The 25,823-nt window shown below is 37.6% G+C and overlaps 2 protein-coding genes across 5 annotated transcripts in view; one reads left to right on the top strand and one right to left on the bottom strand.

The window, feature by feature from the left end:
* Positions 1-212: 212 nt before the first annotated feature.
* psmd7 (proteasome 26S subunit, non-ATPase 7) lies at positions 213-4,801 on the bottom strand. Its single transcript, XM_052131237.1, has 7 exons — positions 4,642-4,801; positions 3,598-3,689; positions 3,425-3,517; positions 3,214-3,311; positions 2,864-2,944; positions 1,219-1,310; positions 213-1,140 (listed from the first exon to the last, which is right to left on the bottom strand). The coding sequence occupies exons 1-7, from the start codon at positions 4,713-4,715 to the stop codon at positions 684-686; spliced, it is 987 nt and encodes a 328-aa protein (XP_051987197.1). The 5' UTR covers positions 4,716-4,801; the 3' UTR covers positions 213-683.
* Positions 4,802-6,607: 1,806 nt separating this feature from the next.
* nfat5b (nuclear factor of activated T cells 5b) overlaps positions 6,608-25,823 on the top strand; it is a 59,862-nt gene continuing 40,646 nt past the window's right edge. For all 4 annotated transcript variants that reach the window (XM_052131118.1, XM_052131101.1, XM_052131110.1 and 1 more), the window contains exon 1: positions 6,608-6,890. In XM_052131118.1, the coding sequence (XP_051987078.1) occupies positions 6,818-6,890 (73 nt within the window). In that variant the 5' untranslated portion in view covers positions 6,608-6,817. The remainder of the gene's footprint in view (positions 6,891-25,823) is intronic.

Below are 25,823 nucleotides of genomic sequence, written 5' to 3'. Positions count from 1 at the left end.
CACTGCTACAATGACCTTAGTAGCTTTGATAATACTCTAAAATTTCTATTCAACTTGACTATCATTCTAACATGTAAAACTCAAGTGAAAAGGAAAACTACCATTTTATTATATAGCAGATGATTGAGAATATTTTTTGAAACCTCTTCTTAAAAACATTCAATGCAAAACTATTGAAGAAAATACTCTTAGATAAACACTACAATAAACATGTTTGGCAAATAGAGAAATGTGCTGTTTGTGAACTTGAATTATACCTCTTTGCTTTAAGCACGTAGTGAACAAAAACATGTAACGACCCACTACAAGCTTTTTTAACAATGTTTTTTTATACTGATAAAAAGGAATTCCTTACATGTAAATCTGACAGCTGCAGTTGGGCTTTGCTGTAACACTGTTGACCTGTCTTTATATTTGATGGACTAATAAGGTTACTATCATTTAGATAGTAAATAGGTAAATCAACCTTCTTCAGGACTGGAACATCGAGGAAAAAACCTTTTAACTTATCTTCTTATTCTCTTTTAATCCATACAGACAATGATAAGTCCTTTATATAAAAAAAAAGACAGATACAATGCCCAATTAAACCTGCAGATTGTTACAAAAAACAGAGAAGAAATGCAGAATTCCTCCCTTATTCAGCCAGGATTGTTTAAGCCCAAGTTCATGCTAGTTCAGCTTCATTTCTTTTCCTTTTTGTCATCTTTCTTGGCTGTAGCATCTCCCTTCTCCTTGTCTTTGTCCTTATCTTTATCCTTCTCTTCCTTCTTCTCTTTCTTGCTGTCATCTTTCTCCTGGCCCTCTTTCTTTTCGGCATCACGATTAGCGATTTTGTTATTGATGAGATTATGGAGAGCCACGACAGAGCGGATGAGTGAGGCCAGGTAGACCACAAGCATCTGGTCATTGGTTTTGAGGTAAAAGGCCTTGACAAACTCCTGCAGGTTGACATCAGGCAGCAGATTGAAGACATCCTGTAGCTGATAAATGATCTGGTGATTGATGGGCAGCTTGTCTGTTGCAACCTTCTCCAGATAGCTCTTGATATCCAACAGCTTTGAGTTGAGCCCTTTAAGGCCATGCACCTGATTGGTGATGCGTTGCGACAAGGTGCCAACTGTTGTGTCCTTGATATCCCTGCATCAATCATAATGAGAATAACTGAACAACAATCTTTACAGACATTCTAATCTAGTTTCAATCAAATGATTTTACCTTAACAAATGCTCCACACCCACTTCCTCTGCCTCCTCAGCTCCAATCTCACTGGTCACATGTTCAAATGTCTTAGATGTGGGAGTTCCATCCTTCAGCAAATTAAAAAATAAAGTGTCATCAATTGGCACAAGAGGAATAAGAAATATTGGTGACACTTTACAATAAGGTTCCAATTTGTTAACTTTAGATAATGCATTAGGTATCATGAACTAACAATGAACAATATATTTTTACCACATTCGTTAATCTTGTGATAGTCCTACTAAATACCAGTAGGACAATCACAAGGTGACGTGAAATACGCCATGTGAAACAGATGAGACAATTGTGTTATAGTATACAAGAAACCTAAAAGTCCTCAAGAGCAAGGATGTGTCGCATTTTGCCAATTTGCCAACAGATGCATCACCAAATAATCCAATGCTTTGAGAACACTGTTCTCCAAAGACAAATTGGAAGGACTTTTACCCTCTATAGTGCACAACGACATCACTGTCTTAAAAACTGTAATTAATCTGTAATGGATCATGGGATGAGGACTACTTCGGTAAACCTTTGTTAGTCAACACCATTGGCTGGTGCATCCAAAGATGCAAGTTAAGACTCTACTATGCAAAGCAGAAGCTGTACATCAACACTGTCCAGAAGCACAGCCGACTTCTCTGGGCTCGATCTCATCTGAGATGCAAAGTAGAACAGTGGAACTTTGTTTTTTTGTCCGACGGGTTTACATTTTAAACAGTTTTTGGAAGAAACATGTTGTGTTCTCTGGGCCAAAAATGAGAATGACCATCCAAGCTGTTATCAGCATCAGGTCCAAAAGCCGGTGTCTTTATGGGCCAGGTGTCATTATGTTGATTACCACAAAAAGAATAGTCTTCTCCCTCCTTTTCTTTAAAAATAAATAAATAAATAAATCTAGGTTACAGTGAGGCACTTACTATAGAAGTGAATGAGGCCAATCTGTAAACATTAAAATACTCACTGTTACAGACTACAAACCCAAGCCCCCAATAGAAACAATGGCAGTACCTCCCTAGTCAACGAATTGAATATCTTCTATTCTCAGTTTGAGGTTACAGCACAGACCAGAAAAACGTGAGTATGAACCATCGGGTTTGGCTGGGGAAGAAGACTAGTCGTTTCAGAACGTTGCTATATAAAGTTGACACTACCTAGCACCAGTCTTCATGACCATTTTTAACCTCTCCCTCAACCAATGTGTTGTTCCCACATATCTTAAGTCCTCCACGATCATTCATATCCTCAAAACCACCCATCCTGCCTCAACTGTCCCAACATTTTTGGAGCATGTGCAAAAATGTGATTTGCAACGTATATGTTTATTAAGCAAACAAACCAAAAAAAAAGTACAAAGTAAAACATCAAATAATGTTTTGTAGTGCTTTCAATACAGTCCTCCTAAATCACTCCTTTTTGTTTTATTGGCATTTTGCATACCATCCCAACTTTTTCAGGACTGGGATTACATGGGTATAAATTAACATTAATCAAGATTAATACATTTTCATTGTTAGTTCATGTTGACTGATGTTGTTAACTAATGGAAGCTTATTGTAAAATGTTACAGAAATGTTTTATCAAAGAAATAAATATATAATAAAGCTGGAAAAATACTCACATCATGCACTTCCTCCACAGAGATATAAGCTTCAGTTGGCAACCCCAGGTCTTTGGGTTTCACATCAATAATGACTAAAACCTTTGGGAAACATAATGGATTTAAATAAGAACACAAGTATGTATTTTTCATGCATGGTGGGTGAATCTCACAGAACCTTTCAAAAACATTTCTGGATCACGTTTAATCACAAAATAAAAAAAAATAAAAAACAATTTTGCGTAAAGAAAATTAAAAAAATATATATTGATTTTGGGGTTAAATTTGACCCAGACACGTTGTAGTGAGATTTAGCCATGTACATTTGGTGTCCAAAATGCAAAGTAAGCTAAATTAACAAAATTACAAACCGAATTAGAGCAGTACTGTTTCATGAGTTCATTTATGGCAATATCATTCTTGTGCAGTTTTGGGCCTGTGTGGTACCACCCAACTATTCGCTCCCTTGCTGAAATTGAAAGTAATACAAACATTAGCAGATTTTTTGCAGACTCAACACAGCATAACAAGTAAGTAAAATGTAATATTGATTCTTTGCATGCATATTGTAAGTGATCTTACCATTGACTTTCTTAAACATGCCATACATATTTTCCAGGTAGTCGTGGTCGAGGAACCACACTGAATCGTCCTTGTCATCCTCATCAAAAGGCACTGTCACAAGATTAAAGCATTACTTACTGGACATTTCAAAATGCATTGAGTGCAGTCTGTAATAACAGCTACAAAGATACCAGCGAAGCTGTTGGATACATCAAGCACTTTCTTCTGCCATGAGCCCAAGAGAACACCCACAACTCGCTTCTGGCTTCCAACTTTTCCGATCCTACAAGACGAAAACACAGGCAACAGGTGGTTTGCGAACAAAGAGACAAATAGAAGTCTGTTCTTCAATATATATTATCACATACAGCTAATATATTGGCTCTTGGAATATAGCAGCTTTGTCAGATCAGTAAGAAGCAGCAGCCTTAATTTTTGTCACACATTATACATTTGCACCTATACAGTAAAATTATTTTTCTCACATATCCAAGCTAAGCTGGGGTCAGAGTGCAAGGCAAGCCATGATACGGCACCCCTAAAGCAGACAGGGTCAAGGGCCTTGCTCAAGGGCCCAATAGTGACATCTTGGCAGTGTTCTATCTATGGGGCTTGAACCCCCATCCTTCTGGTCAGTAATCCAGAGCTTCAACCGCTGAGCCACTACGTGTATTATTTATGCATATTTAATATACCACTACTGGTGCTATTTTGGTATTTAGTAGGACTCATAACAATTTTACAAGTGAAAATCTCAAGGAATTGTCCTTGGATAAGAAATACAGATGTGCTATTGGGCATTATTATAGCAGTTATAATGTACAATTAGCCTAAATTAATTATCTAATCGATGCACTGAATTTTCATGGTCGGATCGCGATACACACACAATTTCGTAGCCCTATTTAAAACTAAAATGAACTAAACGTCTATTTGTATACACGAATATACTGTTGATATATGAAAATACTGTTACTGATCATAAATGACTAGCCAGTTAGATATCTGCTCTTCTACAGTTAAACTACTTTTATTACACTGACTTAAATATTATTAGGCTGGATCTAACATATTTATTTATTTATTTATTATGTCATACAGTAGCTATTTAAATGATTCAATTAGTGTTTTATTGACAATGTGAGGCCTTTAGCTCGTAGCGGCTAGTTCCATTGACACATAATGACAGTGAGTTAACAAATTTACCGAAGCACCATCACAACACTCATATTCACCTGTTAAAATGATCCACAACGCTCAAAAGCACCAAGGGATGAACGACGACCTTTTCTACCGCTAACTCCGGCATTTTCGCTCAGTATATCGGAATGTTTATTCACAAATCAATCGTGTTGTGTTGTCCAGCACGCCAGTTGAATGGATGCTTCAGTGATTGTTCCGTTTCTGCTTCGTGGGTTTCAGATGTAGCGGTGCTTCAGCAGAGCGCGCACACGAGCGCCACCTGGACTGGAAGTGTATTACACGCTACCAAACTTAAAGGGACAGTTTACCCAAAAATGAAAATTCTCTCCTGATTTACTCACCCTCCTGGCATCCCAGATGCGTATGATTTTCTTTCTTCTGCAGTATATAAATTAAGATTTGTAGAAGAATATTTCTGCTCTGAAGATCCTCATAATGGAAGTGAATGGGTGCCAAAATTTTGAAGCCCCAAAATCCACATAAAGGAGGATAAAAGTAAGCAATAAGACTGCAGTGGTTAAACTAATATCTTTTGAGGTGGTGTGATAGGTGTGGGTGAGAAACAGAGCAATATTTAAGTCCTAAAATTGCCCTCACTGCCCAGTAGGTTATGATATGCATGAAGAATGTGAATCACCAAAAACAGAAGAAGGAGAATGTGAAAAGTGGACTGAGCAGGAAGAAGAATTTAAAGGACTTAAATATTGATCTGTTTCTCACCTACACCTATCGTTTCTATTCTGAAGACATGGATTTAACCACAAGAGTTGTCTGGAGTACATTTACGTTGCCATTATGTGGGTTTTGGAGCTTTAAAAAATAAATCTTAAAATAGAGCTTTAAATTTGGCACCCATTCACAACATTTTAATTTGTGTTTTGCAGATGAAAGAATTTCATACACATCTGACCTGGTATGGCATGAGGGTGAGTAAACAATGCTAGAATTTTCCTTTTGGGTTGAACTATTCCTTTAACGCTACGTTATTAAGATTCTATTCATATTGCGTGTTAATAGATAAATATGAAAACATATTTTATTCTATACCTTTTGGTCTCTAAATACATAAGATCTTTGCATAGTTTTGGGACTTTTTCCTATTCTTTTCAGTTTACAGTCGCAAACATGATTTGCTGATATGATCTACAAATGCATGGACATTTTCATTTATTTGCCTGTGATGTAGTGCTCGTTTTAGACACTAGATGGGACTATTTCCCCTGTTACAGCTGAAGTTTCTGTGCAGCGTTGACTTTACAAGGAATCACTATGTTCTTTGATTAAAATCAACATTTTATTTAGATTGCTTAGGCTATCTGTTTTTATGTTAGAGATGTAAAGATACATGTATATATGTTATAACAGGGCTAAATGCCCCCTGGGGTAAAATACACGTTTGATTTTATTTTCTCCCAAAACACTAAATTAACAACAAAAACTACAACAGCAAATTCCTAAACACTTGTTTGTCACTATATATGCACTGGAAAATAGGCCTGATCCACGAAATCATTGCGTGTAATGTCTAAAGTTTGATTTTGAGGAAATTTGATCTATGAATATTATTTTAAATGTTGCAAATGTATGTAGCTAATGAAAATCCTTGAAATTATCACGTTTATTTTGAGACAAAATACACATTTGTTATTTTCAGTTTTGTTCAAGGCAATTAAATCAAAGGTTTTCAATAAGTGAAAGGATAGTATTTGGGGTAAAAAGCCTTGTTGCATGGGCTACAGGCCCATAAAAAATATTGTATTGTCACAATACAGCAATACAACAAAAATATATATCATATTTGTTTAAAATAACTATTCATTTTTTAGTCGTTTATTTATCAATTTTTTGAATGAGGAAAAAACTACTTGAGTGCACCTTTAATGACTATTTCAAGTTCATCAATGTAATCATATGACCAGTGTGTGTCCAATGTTTTGTTTTTGTCCTGATGACGCATGGAGGGGGCGGGGCCGTAAACAGAGTCGTGCTGGCTGACCATGTACACACACACTACGAAGAGCGCTGAAAGACTCCGACCCTTTATTCAGCATAAACAAAAATGTCATTCTCTCTTTTTACTGGAAATTAGTTTGATACAATTTTCTTCATTTTGTTTTTCCATTTTTGAACCGAACGATGGCAGTTTGTTAGAATCGGCGTTTGAGGATCAAGTCCTTTTAATTTCCTCTGCGAATCGGAGGCATTGCGATGCCCTCTGATTTCACGTCGCTGTTTAGCGCGGATATCGACCTCGATTCGCCCAAGTCCCTCTTCTGCAAAGGTAACTCTCTGCTCACTTTTACCACACTCTCATACTCAAGACACTGTGAACGTACGGGCTGCGTCGCAAACTCTAGTAAGCTCCCTGCATAGGCTGCATGTTTTGGCATGGCATGTGCGTGCAGCTTATTTGGGCGTCATAGGCGCGTGCAAACTCAGTTGAGCAATGAGCTCACTATACTGATGCTCATAAATGCTGTTTAAGTTGGCAGCTCACTAGTCTACTGTTTGCGTTCAGTAGCAAAGTCACAAAATCTAGTGAGCTGCCAACCTAGACAGCATTTATGGGCATCTTATGTGTATTCTGAGTAAGCTGAGCTTACTGTGATGCTTACAATGCTGTCTAGGTACAGTAGGTAGCTCTCTAGGCCAGTCTACTCTTTGTATTCAATGAAAGAGTCTCAAAACAATGTGAGACGCTTACCCGAACGTCATGATTTGGTCATCATGCTGTGTTTTGAGTTAGCAGGGCAATGTTCATGCTGTGTTTTGAGTTAGCAGGGCAATGATGCCAGAAATGCTGTCCAGGTAGGCTCACTAGGCTACTCTGTGCATCCTCTGGCTGTGTTTGAAAACATAGTGTGCTGTCTACCTAGACTACATTGATGCCAATTATTATGTCTAGGTAGGCAGCTCACTAGGTTTTGAGACACAGACCGTACTGAGCTGTCAAGCAGTATTGTTGTTAGTTTACACAGTCCATGTGACAAGTAGTTTAAATGGTAATCAAATAAATGACCTTGAGAGATAATGCTTGCACTGTGTGTGTGTGTTGAGGGGGCGGGGTGTGTAGTTGTTGTCAACAGAGTGTTTGTTGATCCTTAGTGTTATGTTTGACAGCCTTGCATCCTATTATTATTCATCTTTCTCTTACTTAACCTCTATGTCTCTATGCATTTACATTTACATTTATCCATTTGGCAGACGCTTTTATCCAAAGTGACTTACAGAGCCCTTATTACAGGGACAATCCTCCCGGAGCAACCTGGAGTTAAGTGCCTTGCTCAAGGACACAATGGTGGTGGCTGTGGGGATCGAACCAGCAACCTTCTGATTACAAGTTATGCGCTTAGCCCACTACGCCACCACCACTCCGTCTATGCCTCTATGTCTATGCTTATAGTTAACGTTTAACTTTAATAAATGGGCTACAATTGAATGCACTTTGCATCAAAATGGTCACGGTAATACAAATTACACTTAATTTTAATAGGCTTGTATTTTAGTTTATTATATATTATTATTAAAATTTTCTTTAGCTTTCTTTACTGTACACGGCAAAAAAATTATATTAATAAAAAATACAAAAAATAGTTGCTGGCTCAACAACCAAAACGTATGAAGAGAAATTGCTTCTACTCAAAAATGCACATATTTATAAAATATTCAGTTTTATTTCATTTTTACTAATGTGTGCAACACAAAATATCAACTATAAGGTGAATGTAGAGGGATATACAAAGTAAATACATAATTATGAGTTCCTTTAACTTTTTTGGTTGAAAAATGCATAAAATTAAGGTTTTAATTATACTACTAACTCAAACTGACCACAGTCATTATTAAAGACAGTCCATTAAATTAAAACAATTATATTAATGTTAATTCTAAACAACATCCTATTAGTTGATAAATCATATTTGTGTGACATACCTTTTTAAGTAAATAAAGTTGAACTGATACATTTGTGTATGTGTATATTTGTGTAAAGGTTTTCTAGTTGTGCTAACTTACTGTGGCAAGAAAAAGTATGTGAACCCTTTGGAATTACCTGCATTATGGATACATTTGTCTTAAAGTTACAATAGTTACAATAATGAACAAACACAATCTGTTTTAACTAATAACACACAAAATGTTGTATTGTATTGTATCACGGTGTAAGTTGGAAAAATTATGTGAACCCCTAGGCTAATGATGTCAACAAAAGCTAATTGGAGTCAGGAGTTGGCAAACCTGGCATCCAATTAATGAAACAAGATATGAGGTGTGGGTTAGAGCCAGGTTTGGGGAGTAACGGAATACATGTAACGGGATTACGTATTTAAAATACAAAATATAAGTAACTGTATTCCACTACAGTTACAGTTTAAATCATTGGTAATTAGAATATAGTTACATTCAAAAAGTATTTTGATTACTGAAGAGATTACTTTGCATTTTATTGTCATTTATTTAATTTAATATTTAGTCCTTTCAGATGGAAAACATTTATACATATAAATGATCCACAGTGCATTTGAACAGCGGTGAAACACTTTCTTATGATGTGTTACATTCATACGAGCAGACTGAGAAGTACGTTTGAAGTAAGTTTGGAGCAGAAGAAATAGAAATAAACCTTGTGTAAATTGTTAGCTTTACGCTAAGCTAAAATTCTATTTCTTGCCATTTTACATGCACATGTTACCAGACACGATCATATTGTTTTATCAAGAAAATTCACTTTGGATCATAATTTCTTTTTTTCTAGTAAGACCTTTTGATATTAGGGCAAAAATCATATTCTTGATAATAATTCTTTTATTGTTTTCCTGTAAAAATATCAAAAAATCCTTAAAACAAGATCCGTTTGATTAATCTTGTGGTAAAAACAACGCTGCATAAGATATTTATGTTTTTCAGAGAATGTATTTTTAACATGTGTATTTTGTCTTACTGTACTGGAAGGGATTTTATTCAAAACAAGTGAAAAAATCTACCAGTGCTGAAGAAGTAACCCAAAGTATTTAGAATACGTTACTGACCTCTAGTAATCTACGGAATATGTTACAAATTACATTTTACAGCATGTAATCTGTAGTGGAATACATTTCAAAAGTAACCCTCCCAACCCTGGTTAGAGCTACTTTGACTGGGAGAAGAAAAATACGAAAGCTGACCGAAACAACAAATGGACAGGAAACATACAGTACAACAATAACTGGGATGAGGTAACAGCACTAGATCAGAAACATTTAAATAACGCAGATGAGCTTTCAATTGAGGCTTCACATCCATTTCACACATTCTACTTGGGCCCATCTACTGGTTGCACACTCTTGCAACAGTGACTGGAGCTGAGTGTTATAGGAACAGTTCACCCGAAAATGAAAATGTTCTCATGATTTACTCACCCTCATGTCATCCCAGATGTCCAATCTGTTTTGGGTGAGAACAGACCAAAATGTATTTCCTTTTTCACTATAAATCTTGACAGCAGTGTCCTTGGCGATCTTGATTTTAAGCTCGATTACACTTCTTATAGCGCCATCTAGTGCTCTGGGCATGCGTCAAGAACTACGAAGTGTAATCAAGCTTGAAATCATGATCATGCCTAGAGACTGCAATGGCAAGATATACAAGTTTTATTTTGGTTTGTTCTCACCCAAATCTGATTGGATCGCTTCATAAGACATTGATTAAACCATTGGAGTCATTTGGATTACTTAATTGTTGCCTTTATGTGATATTTGGGCCTTCAGAGTTCTGCCCACCATTTACTTGCATAGTATGACCAACAGAGCTGAGATATTCTTCTAAAAATCTTAGTTTGTGTTCAGCAGAATAAAGAAAGTCAAACACAGGGATGGCATGAGGGTGAGGAAATGATGAGAGTATTTTCATTTTTGGGTGAACTTTCTCTTTAATGCAGACTATTCATATGGAAATCATAAACAGTAGGTGGACTTCTCTTTAGCTAAAATCAGTCTATTCTTACTGAAATGCAAAACACTGCTCCCAGTGCCCAAAGCGGTGAGTGTTGTTCAACGTATGGGCACGTGAGAACTTTTTGGGTATATGGGCACATGTGAGCTCCATTTTTGGGTTTAATGTCCACAGAGGGGCGCCAAAAGCGGGTTGTGAAACGAGTTGTTTTCAGCTGTACAGGCAGTAAGAAGGAATGCTTGTTTTATAAACTGTACCCCCCAACCCAAACCCAAAAACTAAACCTATCATCAGTGGAGTGAAAATGTAATGTTAGCTGGAAAAATTTAACTTCAGAATCCCACTCGTCTCTGATTATGCAAACGTGATTACTTACTGGTTTCAACGCGAGATTCGAACCGGGTCTCCCACGCTGCTGATGCAACATGCTTGTATTCAGCACGGTTGTGCCACAAGGGAAGGTAAACACACTGGAGCCGATTCTAGGGTATCAGATCCCTCTAAACAATATGCAGACTTCCCATGTGATTATGTTGCTTAATATCTGCGCTCTTTCTAGGTAAGCTTATAAAAAGGTGACTTGGATCAGGTCACTAAAGTTCAAAGATTGAAGACTGGCAAATTTGGACCTTTTTGAACTAGATTTATTTTACAATCCTCAACAGTCTTTTCTTGTTTATAGAGACAACATGCTGTGTCTACTTTTGTTATAGGGAAATTGAAGATCTTGGCATGAATACTTGAGTGCTGTGTTAAGGTCTAAGGGTGTTAAGTCATAGATCATGCTCAGAACTGTGTGCATTGGCGAAACCAATGTTAATGTATAAACGGTATAAACAAAGTGACTCTTCCCCCTGATATAAACTTGCAGTAGCTCAAACTAACATTAAAAACCTGTGGTTGCCCCCAAACATTGTTCTCATAGTTTGAGTGTCATTATGGGCAGCGTTCTCGTGAAATACACCCCTCTAACTAGGATGTTCTATTGGTGCAGTTTTAATTTCCTGTGCGTTAGATGTTCTTTGTATGGTTATGTCAGCATCAGAGAGAAGCTGCAGTCTTAGATTTAAATTTGCCAAGTGATTTGATATATGTTCTCATCTTATTAGATTTTGTTTTCTTCAGTAACAGATGTTATTGCTCAGGTTCTAGTATAGTATCCTAAATCAGGGCTTTAACAGCCTTGTCACACATGTTATGTAAGACACAGTGTAATCTCATTTGCAATTCTAGGTTAAGTTCTGCTGGCCGACTCTCCTGTTGTTATTGTTGTGTAGTTTCCCTCACAGCTGAAACAAAACATTGAAGCCATCCGAACCAAAGTGTTAGGTTGTCCAATTTTCAGTTACGCTTTTATTGTCAAAAGTGGTGAATTGTCACTAACTCTTGTTACTAAAGCTAATAGAATAATGTATAACCACTTTCTGTTTCTTTATCCAATATCTACTTCCTCTGCACAAGGTTACAGTGTGACAGGCTAATAAGTTATCAGTTTAACATGATAAGAGCAAAGAGATGGTTGTGGGACATTTTGCTTCTCGCTACACACACACACACACATAATTTTATGTGAGATGACAAAAATGAAATAATGGACATATCAGACCTTTGAGAGTGGTCACAAATGTAAAATCTCAGAAAGAAATAGAGGATGTCTGTCTTTGGGTTGCTGACATTAAACATGGACATTTTTTCAACTTCATGATTATTTCTTCTATAAATATATAAGTATGTATATTTTTTATACATGTATTTATTGTATGTATGTATGTATGTATATACACATGTATATATACAGTATATACACAGATCAGCCACAACATTAAAACTACCTGCATAATATTGCGTAGGTCCCCCTAATGCCGCCAAAACAGCGCCAACTCGCATCTCAGAATAGCATTGTGATATGATATTCTTCTCACCACAATTGTAGAGAGTGGTTATCTGAGTTATCGTAGATATTGTCAGTTTGAACCAGAACCAGGAAAAATGTGATCTCAGTGATTTGGACTGTGGCATAATCGATGGTGCCATTCTGATGGTTGATGTGAACATTAACTGAAGCTCCTGACCCATATCTGCATGATTTTATGCACTGCACTGCTGCCAAACAATTGGTTGATTAGATAATTGCATTGAAGACTCGAAGACTTGATTTAAATTTTAGATGACATTTATTTGATGAATATAAAACCGATTAGTAATGTCTCTCTTTGGCGTAAGCCCGTCTGGTGGTCTGAATAATTAGTACTCAGAACCTTCATATCCTGCCGGAGATATCTGATGCAAGAGCGAGGAGCCTACCCCCGTGCGGGACAGGACTCAACTGGTGGTGGTGGGGTGGTGGAGGATGCCGTGTTAGCACACTGAAACAGCAATGTGATAGATTGTGAGCAGACTTATATAGCAGTGGCTTACATGTGATTGGCTGGGAGTTACCCCGCTAATGGTGTGATGATGTACAGCTGCTAGTCTTCCCGCTAGAACTACGCTGCGCTTACATTTGGTGCTAGATAGGCTGGTTTGAGTATTTCTGTAACTGCTGATCTCCTGGGATTTTTACACACAACACTTTCTAGAATTTACTCTGAATGGTGCCAAAAACAAAAAACATCCAGTGAGCGGCAGTTCTGTGGATGGAAATGCCTTGTTAATGTGAGAGGTCAACAGAGAATGGCCAGACTGGTTCGAACTGACAAAGTCTACTACCGTAACTCAGATAACCGCTCTGTACAATTGTGGTGAGAAGAATATCATATCACAATGCTATTCTGAAATGCGGGTTGGCATTGTTTTGGCAGCATGAGGTGGACCTACACAATATTAGGCAGGTGGTTTTAATGTTGCGGCTGATCGGGTGTGTGTGTATATATAATATACAGTACTGTGCAAAAGTTTTAAGCACTTGTGAAAAATGTTGCATAGAGAGGATGTCTTCAAAAATAATGACATAAATAGTTTTCATCCATCACTTAATGTCATAAAAAGTCCAATAAACATAAAAAAGCAAAATCAATACTCGGTGTGACCACCTTTGCTTTTAAAACAGCACTAATTCTCCTAGGTACACCTGGACACAGTTTTTCTTGGTTGTTGGTAGATAGGATGTTCAAACTTGGAGAATTCGCCACAGTTGTTCTTTATATTTAGGCTGTCTCAATTGCTTCTGTCTCTTTATATAATCTCAGACTGAAGTTGAAGGGGAATTTGGTAGACCAGCATGGTCTTTTAGGTGAAGCTGGTTTAGCTAATTAAGAAGCCTGGTAGAGTTGACCATGACCAATGCTGGATTTTGTAGCAGGGATATCTGTTTAATGAGCTTATTTAAATAACTATGTAGATTAAACCATAGACTCAGGCCAATTTTGTTCCATCATTCACATGTTTACTCTTGGCAGTATATTCTTGTCACTCTCTGACATCAGCAATTGACCTTTTAGCATTATTGTTTTCCCTTCCGAGTCCCTGCTGTGTGGATCTCCCAGAGTGTATTGGCTAATGAGCTTTGTGTCATGTGACAGGGTGCTGGAGAAGACATTGGGGATGAGAAGTATAGCATATGGCTGTGCATTCCCAGAAGCATGGCAAAATGCCCTGGAGATTTGGCTTGTGAATTTATTTTTAGCTAGACATTGTTTGGTGTGCTTTGCTTTGAAAACACATTGTCCAGCTTCATTGATTTCCAGCCAAGAAACATACCTGACTGTTAACAAATGTGTGTAAAATGATAAAGTCAAAAGATTCAGCCAGTTTATATTCTCAAATATTAAGTAAATAGTAAATTGAAAATAGAAACGCTTCAAAAGACGGTTCAGTAAATGTTGAACAGTATACCAGTGCAACCACAGACTCCAGCTTCTTCATGCCAGTGGTTTAAATAAAGTTGTATATATGTTCAGGGGGTATATACACTTGGCCACTTCATGCGTTTCTAACTGATCGGATTGCAATCTGATTGAATAAGTGTATTTTATTTACACCTTGGCCATTTAAACTTGTCTCTGCCAAATTGATATAAATCGATCTTTAATTCACATGCTACATGCAAATAAAACGGTTCAATTTTGTGATAATGCTAATTCGGGAAGCGAATTTAAAAGGCAAAAAGTTAATTCTCTCCTACAACGTGCATCGATTTCTTAATTTGTAATTATTTATTGCATGACACAAGCCTTGTGCAAATACTTGGTTAACAGTTGGTATGTTTCGCAATTTCCCTTGGCTGACCTACCGCTGTTTGGGCAGAGTAAAGTTTACATATGTAGCTTGACCGAGTTAAATCTGGAATACATCTCAAACCACCTCCGAAGTGGAAATTAGGGGTGGGAATCAAAAGGTACCTGGCGATACGATATAATATCAATATATAGGTCACCGTACGATATTATTGTGATTCTTTATTTTTGGTGTATTGCTATTCAAATCTACGATATATTGCGATATTTCACTCAGTGTTTCTCATTTGTCTTTCTGTTTCATCATTGTCAGTGATCAGACCTTAATGATGGCATTGGAGCTATGTGTTGCCACACAGTCATGCGTGTACAGGGAATACAGGAGTGGGCTGAGAACACAGCCCTGAGGGGCTCCAGTGTTGAGGGTCAGTGATGAGATGTTGCTGCCCATTCTAACCACCTAACGTCTGCCTGACAGGAAATCCAGGATCCAGCTGCACAGCGAGTTGTTTAAGCCTAGAGCCCGGAGTTTCTCATCAAGCTTGGAGGGCACTATGGTGTTGAATGCTGAGCTGTAGTCTACAAACAGCCTTCTCACATTTGTGTTCCTTTTTTCCAGATGGGAGAGAGCAGTTTTATTGTAGATGCAATGGCATCATCAGTTGTTGCGGTAGGCAATCTGCAATGGGTCCAAAGACGTGGGCAGCACAGAGCAGATGTGATCTCTGATTAGCCTCTCAAAGCATTTGCTGATGATGGGAGTCAGAGCAACAGGGCGCCAGTCATTTAAGCAAGTGATTTTGGCTTGCTTCGGTACAGGGACAATTTGATGAGTCCTGTTTTCTTTTACATCACATGGATGGCCTTGTACTTGGAGAAGTGATGGCACCAGGATGCACTGTGGGAAGATGACAAGCCTGTGGAGGGAGTGGTCTGGGCAGTGTTCTGTTGGGAAACCCTGGGTCCAGCCATTCATGTGGACATCAATTTGACACGTGCCACCTGCCTAAACATCATTGCATACCATGAACATCCATTCATAGCAATGGTATTCCCTGATGGCAGTGGCCTAGCCACACTGCAGACATTGTTTGGGAATGGTTTGAGGAACATGATAAAGAGTTCAAGGTGTTGCCCTGGCCTCCAAATTCCCCAGATCTCAATCCGATTGAGCATTGGTGGGGTGTGTTGGACCAACAAGTCAGATCCACATCGGCTCCACCTCACAACTTACAGGACTTGAAGGATTTGCTTCTAATGACTTGGTGCCAGATAACAAAGACAACTTTAACGGTCGGCGCTGTTTTGGCAGCACTTGAAGGAACAACAACATATTTGGCATTTTGGTCATAATGTTTTGGCTCATCAATGTATTTCATTCAGTTCCAAAGAGTGTTGATGAAAACTAGTTCAGTCTAATGTAAATGGACTTTCCAATATTTGTGTTTGCTGTGTATTTATATGCTTATAATAATATCACATATTTAGCTTAGCAACATGCTAATGCAGCTATGCCTTTCATCTATACTTGAATGGCTTTTTCCTCCACCAAAACAGAGTCTTTTAAAAACGCTCTCTAGCACCACATACTTTGTAAAACGTTGACGTTAGGAAACGGAAAACAGAGTTTTCAAATGAGAACAGATTAATATGGACGTGGTCTTCGAAGGCTGCTGTTTATGTAGGGAGTATACAGCTTGGATCCAAACCTAGCTTGCTAGGTTTTGGAACAAAGCTTCCGTTTTCTTCCTATGTTTGCACTTGTTGGTTATTTATTTTTCACTAACACCTTTCTCCAGATCCAGTCCATGTTTTTTGTATAAACAAAATGAAGATCAAAATTAGGCTAGAGCGGTTTGGCCTCTGGCAATACTTTGTGAATGGCTGACTTGCATTTCACAGTCTTCTGAAATACCTACCAGTCAACTTTGTGCCAACATCACAACTGCAAGCAATCAACAAATGCGTGCGCTAAACCAAGCTTACATGTTAGGTTGAGAAATTGACTTTCTTCATGCTAGTTCTTTAAGTGATGTAAAAATGCTCAGGTTATAAAACAATTTTTAAAGTTGCTTTAAAATAGCCAATATACACAACACACCTGCAATCACATATACTTAAAACAAATCTGCATACAATTCTCAGTTTAGACAATAAACAATCAAGTTTAACAGTAACATAGGTGTTGTTTTTCAAGCTCTTGTGTTAGCAAAATTAATCCTAAGGACCTTACCATTTAATTAAATTGTAATGTGCCAAGTCACATTATGTCAATATGTCTACAATATCAGCTGCAGGTTAATGAACTGCTAATGAACAAATGTTGTATTACTTTATAAATGTATTGATTGAATATTAGTAATTTATAACATATTGATGTGTCACTGGTTTATAAAAGCAATAACCCACTTGAAGTCATGAATTACCATGATTGTACCAAGGTTAAGGGTTAAGACCATGGTAAATTCACTCTAACCCGTGGCTTCTCTCTTCTGTGATGTAAGGTCCTTATGATTCATTTTGCTAACACAAGAGCTCGAAAAACAATACCTACTACTGTTAAGGTTGATTGTTTATTGTCTAAACTGAGAATTGTATGCAGACTTGTTTTAAGTTATGAAATCTGATCCTCATAACCAAACCCTCTCTTTTATTCTTCTTCCTCTACTAGACCAAGGTCAGATAGGTCTGAAATGTGCTGCTGCCAGGCCACAGTGACTTCTGCCTGAAAATGCTTTGTTAGTTAATGGTTAACACTAACCAAACTGTAATTTAACAAGACAAAGAAAAAATAGAAGAGTTGCTGACTCAGGATCAAAATATTACCTCCCCCACTATTTACTGTGCACATTCACAGTGTTGTTTTAGAACCAACACTGCATGAATGGTTCAACTGTACCAGCAGCCCCTGGCAACTACTTAAGTGAATTGTAAATGCTGCATTTATTATTGTCTTCACTTTAAAGGAGATTCCACAGGTATTCAGCTCCTGAAGTTTACATTTATTTATTTATTTTAAAAATGGAGAGTATTCAGGTGCCTGGACGGATAGATTATTCATGTACATGCCCTCTCTGATGACTGACCAGTTTGGGAGATGGATGGATGGATGGTTGGTTGGATGGATGTATGAATGGATGGAAAGATAGGTAGACAGATGGATTGATAGGTCAGATGAATGGATGGATGGATGGATGGATGGTTGGATGGATGAATGGATGGAAAGATAGGTAGAGAGATGGATTGATAGGTTAGATGAATGGACAGATGGACGGACGGGTGGATGGATGGTTGGATGGATGAATGGATGGAAAGATAGGTAGACAGATGGATTGATAGGTCAGATGAATGGACAGATGGACGGACGGATGGATGGATAGGTCAGATGGATGGATGGATGATGGATTGATAGTAGGATGAATATAGATAGATGGATGGATGATGGATAGATAGATATTCTGGTGGTTAACCCGCCCCATGGTGTTAGGGTGGTTACCAGTGTTTTTCTAGGGGTGTCATTAGAGTTTCATAGCTGGTTATGGAAAAAAAAAATTGCCTCTTTTATCTTCACCAGACGAAATATAATACGTTTTAGAAAAGTAACAGGAAATTCATTCATGCTCATAGCACAGAAATGACACGATGGCTTAGCTGAAGTTTAGGCAAATACTTGGGGTTCAAGTGAAATAATAACAATGATGCTTGTCTTAACAAGCACCACTAATTAACTGAAAAGCCATTTTTATGTGGTGATTCAGTGAATCAGCAACAACAATACAAGTGTCAAGTTTGTCTAGTATTAGAAATGTGCAAATGGAGATTCAATGAACTCTTCTCATCCGATTCATGGTGTGCCATCCTCCCCCTCGTTGAAGACACTGGTGACACATAAAAAAGGAATGAAAATGCAGGAAATTGAAATTGCTCAACTGCTTGGCCAACACCCCCACCCACGGACCCCTCAGACATCACCACAAAAGTACAGTAAAACTATTGTTGAATATGCACTGAATTACGTGCTGGAGAAAGCTTTTGAACTTTGAACATGGGTTGTAAGTGACGGAGTGATGCATAATGTGCGGCTTGGATGAAAAACCTTTTAAAGCTCTGCCGCTCTCACAAATCTGGATCAGGTTTAAGTACAGCCACAGACTGCTCTCAAACCGAACTGTCTAATGTGAAACTCAGCCAAGAGGGGGATGAAATGAAAGATGAAAAGTCGTGCTCAGTCAGAGACAGTGCAAGTCAAGCATGCTATCTGATAAAGTTCTGGTTTTAATCAGAAAGTTGATCCTGTAACCTGAGAGTTTCTCATCAGCCAACGGAAAACCTACTCCTTGCAGCTTTTATTAACTTCCTGCATATTTAACAACATTTATGACTTTAAAATGTGAACTGTCCTGTCCGCTTGCAGCCTAGATTTTCTAGACACTAGGATAGTCCGCATCGTTGGTGCATGTGCCTGCCATTGACTGTGCAAAAGAGCATAACAAAGTTGTCACAGTGTGCATGAATCAAAAATGTCCATATTGGCTTACACGATATTAGTGCACGAGACAGAATGTTACACAGAAAAACTATGTATACCGTATCTTTTAATATTAAACTTCAGTGTGTAACTTTTAACTCTCATCCAGCTGCTCTGCTGCTATATTAGGTGTGTTCTCCTTGGCCATGGCCCATGTCTAGTATATCTACAGACACTATACAGCCTTAATTAGTTTGCTAGCCGAATCCTCTTTTGTTATTTACGTTCTCAAGGTGTAGATTTAGACTGAATGAAGGGAGTCTAAAGGATGAACACACTGAGACAATGATGTACTGTATGTCCCACAAGATTACACAAATTATGTCTCAATATTTACTAAGTTAAAGTTTTCATTTATTGTTTTTGCACAAGTTTAGATATAGTTTGGAAAGGGAAGAAGTTTGGCCTGAATAATATGCTAGCAATACTGATTTATTTGAATAGAGCTATCCTATTTTTTTTTATCAAATATGTTATCAGTCTGTTTCTAGCAGTGTGTCCACAAACTATTTTAGAGTTTAGCCAATATTTTCCAAAAGCTATTGAAGAAGCTGATGAACTTATAGATGGATAGCCATCCTTTATATTGTCCCTATGTGGCCTAAAGGTGATGTTTGATTGTGGATTTCATGGGCTGATGATTAAATGGCCTTCGTTCTGATGGTTCATCTCTGCAAACACACTTTGAGTTGGCACACAGCTTCAGCCTCGCATTCCACATTGAAACTAGGAAGTAATCGCATTCGCATAATCAGTGACGTGTACGATTCGGAGGTTGCATTTTCACCACAAACATTACATTTTTACACCACTGATGGTGGTTTGGTGATTGTGTTGGGGCTACTTGCTTTTGGTGCCCCTCCGTGGACAATTTCCTGGAGCTTGTACATGCCCACACGCCCAAAAATATTTATCGCTTTGTCCACTGGGGGCTGTGTTTCTACTTTTGGTAAGCACAGACCAAATTTAGCTGAAGAAAGTCATCCAACTCTTTCCGATTTCACAGATCAGTCCTAACCAGGCATAAACTGCCCTAACTAGTTGCTATGATCGACTGGACACTTTGTCGATTGCTTGGTATCTACTGTATTTCTGTGGCACCCTAGGTAGCCCTGCCCAAAGTGTAGTCTAATTGGTCCAAAAATCACATTACACATAACTAAATATGAAAAAACAAATTGTGATTGTGCATATCGAGCTGCAGTTACACGGACAATGTAGACAGACAAATGACTTGTTGCTGATTTCTCTTATTTTAAAGTCAGATCTTTCATTTGTTTTGTAAAATGTCATTAGTGACTTTCACCAGGCTGATCCAACCTTGTGTAGAGTTGACAACCATTCTGTGAAGTTGATATAATTTACCTGAGGGGCTACTTCATGTCTATGATTTTCAGTATTGCTTTGCAAATGCTTCTTCTGTGTCACCTTTTCTGTGAGTGTTGGATAACTTTGTTATTTGTGTCTATGAGGGTCTTTGTATGCATGTGTGTGACTCAATGCTGTGGCCATGCTTGTGTAAACAGTGTGAATTCCTCACTGCTCTGAGGACCTGCTTCATCTGAGCCCAATGTCTGTTTTGCCCCCTACTCCTCTGCACTGTGAAGCCGCTGGTAAACAAGGCAGACACAGACATGATTCTAATAACAACACACTTGTGAGACCCAGCTGAGAGCTGACACTTCATGCTGCAATCTGGCAGTAAACCTTTATTTCATGCAGTAAGTTTTGTACACCAAAATACCTATCCTCTTAGGTCCTGAAATAAATATTGTGGTTAATATTCAACTTTATATTCTTTACATTTTCTGTGATCTCTGGGTCTTTGGAAAATATTCCGGGTGCAAGTCAGATAGCAATCATTTTACAGTTGCTTTTATCCAAAACAGGCAAACCCTTAAAGCAACTGGGCTTACAGGAATCAAACCAGCAACCTTACGATTTCTGACTGGTTGTGAGCTTTAACCTGTAGGCTACACCGCTTCCCCCCCAAATGTTTGTGCACAACACTATAAAAATAGGATAGAGGTTCTAGCCATTGAGAACAATCTTCATTCCCTCATTCATTTAACTTCTATGGCAACATCCCTTGGATAAAAAACAACGTATGGAAACGAGGAAAGTATGGAATAGATTAACTTAAATGTAATAGGAAGCACATGGTGGCACACAATATAAATTAAACATCCTCTTTATAGCACCCTCCATTTTTGAGACTGTCTTGCTATAGCACTTGCTTTTATGATAGTCAAGTTTAATTTATCCCCTGCTGGTAGATGCCGTAACTACAACATTATGGTGCCAAAATTAAAAGTAGCTATTTAGCATTCTGACAAAGATATTTAATTATATTATAGTAGATGTTTTACCAGTGACAGATCATTTTTGGAAGGCTCTTAAAAGGGGTGAAATGTGCTTGTTTCTTCCATTAAAGCTCAATGTAGTTGCTAGTGAAGTGCTTGAAACGGTGCATGTTCTTGTGGGGCCATCAGCCAATTAGCATTAGGGCTGGTTATTGGTAAAGTCTTCCCAATTTGATTCTGATTCACAAGCTTTCAATTCAGATTAGTTTGGCTACATTTCAGTTAGAGTGTCCATTTTGCTTACATATCAAGAAATGAACTCTAAGCTAATCCTGTTAATTATACGAGGGTCCTTCTAAATTGGAATATAACAAAAAAATATAAATTTTACAAATGTGATTTAATTATTAGTTTTTCATAATTTTGGTCACATTTTAGCTTTTAAAAAATGTACAAATCCATGTATTCCATCTATAAAAATGTTTTGATATTTCACATATTATCATGCATATGTACACCGATCAGCCACAGAATTAAAACCACCTGCCTAATATTGTGTAGGTCCCCCTCGTGCCACCAAAACAGTGCCAACCCACATCTCAGAACTATATTCTGAGATGATATTCTTCTCACCGCAATTGTACAGAGCGGTTATCTGAGTTACCGTAGACTTTGTCAGTTCGATCCAATCTGGCCATTCTCTGTTGACCTCTCTCATCAACAATGGATGTTTTTTGTATTTGGCACCATTTGGAGTAAATTCTAGAGACTGTTGTGCGTGAAAATCCCAGGAGATCAGCAGTTACCAACAATCATGTCACGGTCAAATTTTTTCCCCATTCTGATGGTTGATGTGAATGTTAACTAAAGCTCCTGACATGTATCTGCTTGATTTTATGCACAACAGTCTCTAGAATTTACTCAGAATGGTGCCAAAAACAAAAAACATCCAGTGAGTGGCAGTTCTGCAGAGGTCAACAGAGAATGGCCAGACTGGTTTGAACCGACAAAGTCTACGGTAACTCAGATAACCTCTCTGTACTATTGTGGTGAGAAGAATATCATATCAGACTGCTATTCAGAGATGTGGATTGGCGATGTTTTGGCGGCATGAGGGGGACCTACACAATATTAGCAGGTGGTTTTAATGTTGTGGCTGATCTGTGTGTGTATGTGTGAGTGTGTATGTATACATATATATACACTTGTGGACGTGTGCATAACAGCTCCGCTGCTATTTATATATATATATAAATACCCAGCGGTGCTGTTATGCACACGTCCACAAGCCTGAAACGCTGGACATTTATTAACTAAAACACAGGTGTCAAACTCAATTTCAGCCTGAAATACACATTTGATATTACAGCTTTTGTTTTGAGGTTGGGATGCAGATGAAAATTATGATATTAACAACAGTAACATCAGTTTTGGGTCTTCTTTACTGATTCCTTTCATCGAGCTCCTACTGATTAAATTACAATGTCTTGGAATTTCTGAAGGCAAACAAAACAATTGTCATAGTCAGAGAGCATTACAAGAGTACAGATTTTACACAGATGGAAAACTGATAGCCTGCACCATAGTTCTTCCTTAGTATCCATAGTTTTAACTATGATATTTGTAATAGTTCATGGTAACCATAGGTAAAACCATGCATGGCTCCTCACTAACATATTTAGTTACTATGGTTTCTATATAAAGAACAATGACATTTTTGTAATGGAAAAAAAAAAACAGACTACCACAACTACCAGAGGTAATACAGAACAGTTAGTGTTACTACAGTAAATCCACAGTAAACGTTTGTAAGCCTTGTGATCTGAGAATTTAAAAGACTTCTAATTGATGTTTTCTCCTGTTTTAATTGTCAGTGCCATTTAGAATGTGGGGGCTATTAGTTTTAAACTAGTTTCATCACCGGTTTCGCAATCCCCGCCGCACATCTCACTGTTTCACCAGCGCATTTAAAATAGTCTGTGTGGTTGAGACCATTCTGCAAATTACCGCACCTGATCTGCGTTTGTGCTGCTTGATCCATGATTGATCCGTGTTGATAATTGTTTGTGTAGCGTTGTTTCATTCTGCTTTTGGAGCAAGCTAAATGCGCTCCAAAATGTTCAGATGACGGGGGGAGGAATGCGCTAACTGATTGTTCAATAAGGGGCATGTTTACGATTTCTGAGGCCCCAAGCAACTGACCGAAACAATTTCGAAAACTGGAAAAAACTGCTTAAAAAAATGACATAAAATATATTTAAAATAATAATTTTAAATTCATCCTATCAGCCATCTTGTTTATGGACACGCTCAACATGGATCAAGTCAAACCAAACTTTTACTCTCAACACACATTCAAAGGATCTCAGTGCTGAACTTCTTCGCCAATATACTACTCAATCTCAGGTAAACGAAATCTGAAAATTTATCGACCAGTGGCAAAGATATTTTTAGTCGCATAGTGTGAATTTTGTTCATAAATGTGAGTGATTTACTCCCATCGTTGTAAAAATCGTAAAAAAAATTGATCTTGAGATTTAAGAATCAATTTCGAGTTCAAATGAAGATAGCAAATCTATAGTTTTACCCACCCCTAATCAGCATTGCCAGCATGTCAGGGTGACATTTTACTGCATTACAAATATAATTAGTCACATAATGGGATTTATGGATCAGGTAATTGGCTCAAAAACACCTGTATCCTGAACTAAGTGCCCATGAGCAAACATGGCAGCATTCAAAAATGGATTCAAATATTGATTTGTTTCTCACCCACACCAATCATAATGCTTCAGAAGACAGGGATTAAACCACTGGAGTCTTATAGATTACTTTTATACTTTTATGTGCTTTTTGGAGCCTCAGAGTTCTGGTCACCATTCACTTGCATTGAATGGACTTTCAGAGCGGAAATATTCTTCTAAAAAAATCTTTGTTTTCAGCAGAAGAAAGTAAGTCAAACATCTGGAATGGCATGAGGGTGGGCAAATGATGAAACTTTCCCTTTAAGAAATCATTGGCAATTATATTAAAAAACTATTGTCAAGTTGCATTCTTCTTAGCTGAATGAATATTTCTTCGATAATTTCACCTCAATAATTTGAAATAAACCCTTCAATAATTTGCCATTCAAAAATTCACCATGCTCCATCAATGCTCACTCTATATATAAAAAATATTGTTTTTATTTTATCTGTACTATTATATTGCAATCAAAAAGTTACTGTTAACAATATACAGTTAGCAAGTTAGCTAGATTATATCTGCCTTTATCTGTCTGGTTTAGTTAAAGGTGCAGTATGTAAATGCAATATGCTAAATTTGGTGGATGATGACAGTAGCTGTTTATAAAATAGACTGAACATTATACATATGTTGACTCAATTCAGTCTTCAGTCCATCACAACTGTCATTTTGATATATCGATGCACTTTAGTTTTATAATAATAGTTTGTATATATTTTCTGTATAACCAAGTGAATGGAGCTTTTTGCATTATCTTGAACATTGTCTAGCATTCATTTAATGTGTTATTGTAGTTTACCGTGCTGAATAATTACATATTAACATTGACATTAATGACTTTGAGTATAAAGTAAAGATTGTTGAAATTATTTGAAAGTTATGAAGCAAGGTAACTTGTGATTCATTAGCGTAAGCAGGCAAGATCAAGTTAGCTAAAATTTTACAGATCAATCCTTATGGCACTATATTTCACATGCTTTGCAGTTATGTATCCTATCCAATAAGAAGAACGCCAATTCAGGGTCGGGTTTGATCCCCAAAACCAAACTAAGGTCCCTCCAGGAACCAAATGCCCTGCCGATGTTCACTCTAGTTTTCGCTCAACCACGATCACGTTCCCGCTTAGCCAGATGGGATCCAGATTTTAATTTTTTATTTTTGGCTGACTCTGAGTTTGTGTAGGAGTCGTTGTTATGCTGGGAGCCGGACATCGCTAAGATAACGTTACCTAGTGTTGCAGTCTGTTGATGCTGTTGAATAGCGGAAGAGAAGCTACTGTCTGAGCCAAGGCCCTCGGGAGGGCACATAAACGTCTCATCCTTTGGATTTTCCCGGCAAAAGTGACCCTTCACATGAAATTCAGTCTACAGGCTTTAATAGGCTACCTAGGAAGTCCGGGAAGGGCTCATTTTTTAAGTTGCATTACAAGCCGTTCACACATAGGCAAATTTTTTTTTAACAAATGTTAAATATTGCACCTTTAAACTTTCTTTAGCAACAATTGCCCTGTTTTCTTTTTAAATATACAGCACCCA

This window comes from Xyrauchen texanus, chromosome 1 (genome assembly GCF_025860055.1).
Source record: "Xyrauchen texanus isolate HMW12.3.18 chromosome 1, RBS_HiC_50CHRs, whole genome shotgun sequence".
In the NCBI taxonomy this organism is placed as follows: domain Eukaryota; kingdom Metazoa; phylum Chordata; class Actinopteri; order Cypriniformes; family Catostomidae; genus Xyrauchen; species Xyrauchen texanus.
The sequence above is the reverse complement of the archived record's forward strand: the minus strand, read 5'-3'. Positions and strand labels throughout refer to the sequence as shown.